A 7500-nucleotide genomic window follows, 5' to 3' on the forward strand; every position below is an offset into this window, starting at 1 on the left:
ATTGCCCATTTTTAACGGATTTTTTCCCTAAAAAGGTCACCTAAAATTTTCGGGAGCCCTTTTTCTGGCTGAAAATTTCGAAAAGGTAAGTTTTGAACCCTATAATTTTCGGATCACTAGACTTTCAGCTAGGAAATCCGAACAGATGAAAATTTTTTAGGAGATATAAATTTGCCTATATCTACCGTTTAAATACTAAAATACGTTTAAAAATGCTCTGTCTAAGTGGTTTTGAACTATGTTCTCGTTGGGTGCCCCTGAATTATACTAATAGGTTTTATGTCGGCGTTCGAAGCGTTACAACTTTACAACTTTATTTACAAACAAATCATAATTATACAAACAAGACCATGGTGACCCGCATTTAGCATTGCTTTTCAAGGCGGACCACTTACACTATGACATTATTACTAGCTTTCACAAGTAAACAAAAAGACACTTTAATATTTACAAGAATTACACAAACAAACGCCTCGTACATAAGAGAAAAAAGTGTTCAAATAATGAAAATAAGAAATGAATAAATAAATGATATGAGGTATTATAAGTAACATCATAAATATGAGATAAACTAAGAATAAAGCCAGGATCCGAGCCAGGATTCGAGCCAGGATTCGAGCCAGGATTCGAGCCAGGATCCGAGCCAGGATTCGAGACCTAACGGAGACCTAACCTAACCTAACCTAACCGAGACCTTTAGAACCTAACCTAACGGAGACCTGCCCTAACCCTAACTAGACCTAACTAGACTAGAACCAACCTAAATAGACCTAACCTAACCGATTCGAGACCTAACCTAGCCGAGAGATTCGAGAATAAATAGCGGAGAAAGCTCATCTTAGCTTGAATCCTGGCTGGAATCCTGGCTCGGATCCTAGCTCGAATCCTGGCTCGAAGTTTAGGTATCCTCCATAAATATTCTTGTTCTTTGGCCATTTCAACTTATTCAAAAACATAAAACAAACAACGGCTACAAACATAATGATAAAGCGCATTTTACTTTTGACTTGACGTTTCGTATGCTACAACATACATCTTCAGAAGTGACGGTTGAACAAATTCAAATATGATATGTATAAAATTAAGAAGACTGGTAACTAGAGAGAATAAGTTAAAAAGATAGCAGTGAAAGCTGACCGTTTAATAAAGCCACAGTTTTTCACTGCCAACGTTTTCGTTTAACGCTGGTTTAAGGTCACGTATTAATAAAGTTTTTTTAATAACTGTTAAAGAAAAGCCGCATACGTCGAACGATTGATATAGCGCATATCAACATTCATCTCCTCAATTTTAAGAAACTTCAGAAGTAGTTCGTTCAATTTACGTTTAAAGTATGTTTTCCTAAGCTGGCGAATTTCAGGGGGGATACCATTCTATATTTTTGTACAAATTCTAGAGAAGGAAAATAACTGTTGGTTTGTTCTCGACGTTCAGTATGATTTAAGCACGAAACAGTCACCGCTATGAGTGGCAATGGGTCCCCTCGAGGGAGGAGCATTTCCGAGGCCTTCGCAAATTTAATACACGACCTTTTGACCTAAAGTTGAAATGTCTCAATTGCAATCAATGTTTAATTACATGACGAAGGATTAACGGTCAGAAACTGTATTTATGACCTTATTTTCTTAGAGGTAAATTTCCACGGTAAAAGTAGTTTTTATTTCTTTCTTTTCTTATTAGTTATCTGTACAGAGAAAAGAAAAGAGGATTCGTCATGGATGCTGTTGGTAGGACCTTTCAACCTGTTATTTATTTACGAAGTCAACGTTCAACCTTTTTTTTCCAATTTCCAAGTTTCCAACTAATTTAAAATTATTTCGCTGCGTTGTCTACTTGTGGTGCGCCTTAATTCCCGCTGTTCCCGCTCTGTAGCGTAGCGTGGTAACATTTGAATGAACAATGCTGGCACAGTTGTTATAGCACTCGCCTTCCTCCGATATAGCCCGAGATCGATTTACGTCAAGAGTCGGCGTCACGTGGGTTAAGTTCGTTGATGCTCCAATGGCCCATTTCCGGTTTCAAAGTGAGTCCTGTTGCACAACCATTCAAATGGAAATGAGTTGGGCATTTCTATGACAAAAAATCAAACTCGTGTCCCTTTCAATAGTTAAGCACCAAGATTCACTTCGAAACCGAGACAAGCAGCAACTCAGAAATGGCCAATTTGTCAAAACTCATCAAAACCAATGTTTGATTTGATCAGTTTGCTGCCTTCCTTCAATTTTTTTTTTTCATCCGTTATTATTCTCCTTCCTTGGTTTTCAGGAAATTTTCACATAAGGAACGGTGCTTGTATGTGGAGATTAAACTGGCTTGCTGATTTAAGCCCTCGCGGAATGGACAATTCGTATGGAATAATGGTTAACTATAAGTATGTTTTGGAAGATGTGGATAAAAATAATCAACAGTATTTACTAAACGGCACTGTGACCGCTTCTTCTGAGTTCCTGGAACTGTTGTGATAATAGCATGACTGCGCGACTGAGTGACCCATCATCAGCGGAACTATTCGGAACTGAGCAACCTTCTCTCTGGAGGGTAGTAGAAAAGACTCTGTTAGTCTGTGAAATGGAGATTTAGTGATTCCGTGAATCGTTTTCCTACGTAGTACGGTTCTTCCTTTGCCTTAAAAGCCCGAGCTGCAAACGGCTACAGCAGCCGGTTCGATTTTGTTGACTGAACAGCGATGTTCAAACTGAACCCCCCCCCCCCCCCCCCCATCTTTTCAATCGTGTTAAAACATATTGAATCGATGTTGAATCGGTTTTGAATCGGTGTTGTATCGATGTTGAATCGATGTTGGATCGATGTTGAAACCATTTGCCCACCCCAGCAGTCAATATCGTTCAACATCGTCCAACAAAATCGAACGGATGTTGAACCAAATGTTGAGGCCGTTGACTCGGGCAATTGTACGGTGAGGAAGCGAGGTGGAAAGCCAAATCGTTCTTGTGTGGTAGATTTTAAAGCCTGGTTTTTTACTAGCGACGCAAGCACAAGGACAAGAAGTATACGCCAACTCAGTAGCTTGTTGTTAATTAGAGCCTTTTGTTAAAACAATAGCCACTAATTAACAACAAGTATGTGCGCTTGCGTGTGTCGCTTGTGCTTATGCCAATCTCGACCCCAGAGCTCTTCTCTTGACCGAGGGAGAGAAGAGCTCTGGGGAACCCTGAAGCAAAGTGTCTTCTCATTGGTTTTCGTGAAGAACAATCAAAAGCGTCTCGAATTGGTGCATTCATGTTAGCACGAGGAGTCAGCAGGCGCGGTAAGGTTCAAATAGCCAATTTTTGGCTATGAGAACCCTACGGCGCTTGTTCTCCTACATAGAGTTTCCCACAGCCTTCGGTCGATCCGAGGCTGTGGTGACGAGAATGGTGCTTATGATTGCGTAGCTAATGAAAACCACGCTGAAAGCAAGGTCTTTGTCAAGATATTTCAAAAACTAGATTGCGATTCTATTTTAAACAAGGATGTTTCATGTTCACATTCGATGAATTTGAGCTTGCGTAGCTTTTAATTTGTACAGAAGTCGTCTCAATGAACGGATAAAAATAAACCTACACGAACTTAACTTGGCAGATAATTAATCCCGGCAGTTGATAAAGATTTAGTGAATATCAATGTCTCAACACATGTTGAAAATTTGCTAAATTATCGTTAAAAGGAAAAAAGCAAACTCATTCCTTACTATTCGAGTGCCCATAACCTCACATACTTTTCTTTTCTGAGATAAATCTGTTCAGCCATCATGAGAAACATTCTGCCGTTTTCACTTCAACATTTCACAATTTCAAAATTTAACAAAACTAGACGCTATGGAAGCGTTAACTCGGGCTTGATTAGGGATACGACATGGGATAAAGAGGCGATTTTTGATGCGACGTCGCAATAAGGTGTTTTCCACCTTTTTTGTGCGATGCAAAAAAAGGGCCAAGTCCCCAGGAACTCGTATTTAGGAGCGAACAACTTGGTACTTTGAGCGATCATTTCCTCAGACCTGCAGTGCTTATTTTTAGGCTCACGTGTTCAGTGCTGTAGATTTGATTGCAAGTCACCAGGGTTACTTATTCCTTTCAAATTGTGATATGCTAAAACACAAACTCATTGCAACACATCGTCGTGCATTTTGTGCGATAGAACAACATCCCCTTGACTATAGATATGGTGCTTTTATTGTTTTAGTGGGATCACCATAGTGCATAACAGCACCAGGGGTTTTGTCTTTATCATTGCAAAGCTTGTGCTTTGTACAATGACCTGCATGAGCTAAACTTTAATATGTACTCAGTCTAATTTTAGCGTGATTCCTATTCGCTGGCTTTTGACAGTTGACTCTGAAATGGCTTTTTTTTTTGTTGTTTTGCTTTTCCGTTCGCTTGCTGAGGATTTGTTTTCTTTTAAAACTCGTGCGATTCAAGAAAAAATCATGGCCTAACTGGTGAATGCCCCAGTAAATTTCACTTGAAAAACCGATATCACACTCATCGCGATATTGGTTTTTCGCGTGAAATTTATCGTGGAATTCACGAGTTAGGCAACGCATTTTCCTCCAGAAGAAAGCGAAGAAAATGATTTAATTAAGCAACAACCGGAAACACCAGAACGCGGACAAAACCTTTTATTTTCCCTAACCTTACAGGACCCTACCGCCAGTAAGAATAAATGATTCGGGAGCTCCGCCTCTAGGCTTGGCTAAATCTATGCGTGATTGATGTTTTCCGGATGGAATATTTTCCGCGCTTTTCTCATTGTGTTGTTGATTTTGTAATTGATTTGTTTTCGGCAGGTTGAACAAATAAGTAAAAAAAAAACGATAACAACAAGAATTTGCACCTTTGACAGTTGCCACAGACCAAATTGCCGCCTTTTTCGTTCTTGTTTAGTTCCTTTCAAATACAATTTTGGGCATTTTTGTGTGGAACGGGCCTGTTGTGCTTCGTTTTCGTTGCCCCTGGTTCTGGTTGACTTCCCTGCTTTCTAAAAAGTCAATGCCGGGAGAAATATATGGCTGGTCCTCCCTGGGTTCTTCCATTTACTTCGTTCACTGTCAGCTACAAGGGAACTTGTAAAACTCAACGCAAAGTTTGGATCTAAAATGAAACTGCGCACATTGACATTATGTTATATACGCACGATCGTGCGTATATATACATCTTATTCGATGGTTTAACATATAATACGAGCGGGTATTTTGCGAGTTGCGTAGTATACGCGAGTATTATATGTTAAACCATCGAATAAGAGATTTATTATTCCACTACAAAAAGATGTTATTTTGATTCTCTCTGGTAAGAGTGTTTCTAAAAAATGCACCATCTGTTCTTCAGGGCGCTTGTGAACGATGTAAACAGCACAGAAAGCCAGCCAAATGTCCTTTATATGATTGTATAAACGAAATGACGAGAGACAAGCGATGACAAGCTAAATGCTCAGGCTTTGCATCGTTGAAAAACTCCCGTTCCGTCCGTATTTGCTCTGTTCTAAACCGGTCAAACCGAGACACTATAGTGTATTACCGTCTCATATTTTGCGCGTTCTCTGGACCAAGTATGGTAAAATGGCGTAATAGTGGAATAATAACGAGAAGTACACCATAGTCGCTTAATAGACGTTATTCATAAATGGCGGTCACATTTATAATTCTTTTGTCCACGTGCAAATTAGCCTACCAAGCCTCATTTTAAAGCAAGAATTCTTTTCAATTCACTGTATGGTATGGAGGCTTGGTAGGCTAATTTGCACTTCGACAAAAGAATTATAAATTGACCGCCATTTATGAATAAGGTCTATTGGATTTGGATTGGACTAGCACGCTCTCAATGTTATTGCCAACGAGTCAGGCCTTCTGAAGACAGAAGGCCTGGCGAGGCGGCAGCTTATAGAGCCGCGAGAAGATTTTTAGGCGGACGAAATCTCAGAAGCGCTTCAAATTTGAGTGTAATGTAGACCAAAAGCTGTAATGTAGACCAAAGCGATGAAATGTTGACCGTAGCGATAACCAATGAGAGTGCCGCACGAGTACGCCGCGTGATGTTTGCAGCCGCCAGATCACGCAAGCTTGGCTCGTTGGCACTTTAGCGACAGCTATAACTAGTAATAAAGTTTAACTTCAATTAAAAGAGATGCATTTTAGAAGTAAACGCAAAAATAGAGAGTAACAGGCGAAAAAACAAGAAAACTTTGGAAGGATGTGACGTTGTTGACCGTGACAATGCATCTTTTTGTTCAAGAACGTGTAGATATCTGATCAATTTTTGAATATGTATATATTATTAAATATAGTGATTATGAATCACATAATAAAAAGGAAAGGAACTTTATTCAAGTGTCTAGTCGTTCTAGCGCTGAAGCACTAATTGGGGACACTGTAAATTGAAATTAACAATTAAGACAAATCAAGTCAAACATGATTGTGTTTTCCCTCAAAATATTCGCTTGTTTTCGCTTTCACTCGAAAATCTTTACCTTTATTACATGTTCAGTGATATGTACTTATTGACTGAGTGGGAGGGCCGGACGGGAAAATATTTGGCCCGAGGTCATGGCATACGGACCGAGCGCAGTCAATAAGCATTTTATCATATGGGCTTTTTACAATATTTATTAGCACTCAGAAGATGAAGTAAGGACAAAATAAAAAGCAAAAATCTGCACACCAATTACTTGGATGTTTAAAAGCGACGAAATCTTCTAAAATCGCATCGCACGGAGCAGTGCGTGTTCCTAGTAGGCCCGTACGGCTTTTTCCGGCCCTGCTCGCGCTAATGCGTACGGCCCTCATACTGGGATTTTCCCAATAGTTTTGCAATGAAAGCGCGCGCGGGGCCGTACGGGCCATGTGATAAACAGTTTTATCCTCTGGGATGAATTTTCCGTCGAAAAAGCGGTTATTTGGGAGGTTTTTGGCAAACAGAGGTTAATTGTTCATGATGCGATCGCTTCCGTTCCATTATCTCAGTACGCATTGATCGCTAATCCGATTATTCCTAAAAATCCAAAAATATTCGTGCCTCATCAGTTTTCGGTCAAATTTATGTCCAAGAAAGCAGATAAACTGCATCCAAAAATTCGTAATCAACGCTAAAATGACCAAATTTTGCCTGGAAAGCATATTTTACTGTTATTTTTCATAAATTATTTCGTTCAACTTTCGCTTTTATAAAATGTTTCAGTTGTCTGTAAATAAGTTATATGCTGTTGGAAAGCCTATTTTCTTAGCTTTAAAATGATGTATTTTTTCCCCCTAACTTTAAATATTTTTTGAGAAAAAAAAAATTTTTTTGGAGATGGCTGAATTACCGCGGTTTTCTCGCGGTTGGGAAATTAGGAAAAAGAGCTAAATAGGTGTTTGTTCCGCCGGGTCAAACCGCGATTTTTCATTAAGAATGTTTTAATTGGATTTTGGGAATCGCACAGCTGTCTTAGCACAGTACTTTTGCTACGTGAGTTGGATAATTCATGTCAGTAGCAGGCGGAGCCTTAAGCCCGTCCCTCTCC

At 39.5% G+C, this 7500-nt stretch overlaps 1 protein-coding gene across 6 annotated transcripts in view; it reads left to right on the forward strand.

Annotated features, from left to right (window-relative positions):
- The window catches only part of LOC138007576 (malonyl-CoA decarboxylase, mitochondrial-like), a 31221-nt gene extending 27647 nt beyond the window's left edge, over positions 1 to 3574 (forward strand). For all 6 annotated transcript variants that reach the window (XM_068854577.1, XM_068854605.1, XM_068854591.1 and 3 more), the window contains 2 exons: positions 1681 to 1727; positions 2266 to 3574. In XM_068854577.1, coding sequence (XP_068710678.1) covers positions 1681 to 1727; positions 2266 to 2462 — 244 coding nt within the window. In that variant the 3' untranslated portion in view covers positions 2463 to 3574. The remainder of the gene's footprint in view (positions 1 to 1680; positions 1728 to 2265) is intronic.
- The last annotated feature ends 3926 nt before the right edge of the window (positions 3575 to 7500 follow it).

Source organism: Montipora foliosa, chromosome 1 (assembly GCF_036669935.1).
Source record: "Montipora foliosa isolate CH-2021 chromosome 1, ASM3666993v2, whole genome shotgun sequence".
NCBI lineage: Eukaryota > Metazoa > Cnidaria > Anthozoa > Scleractinia > Acroporidae > Montipora > Montipora foliosa.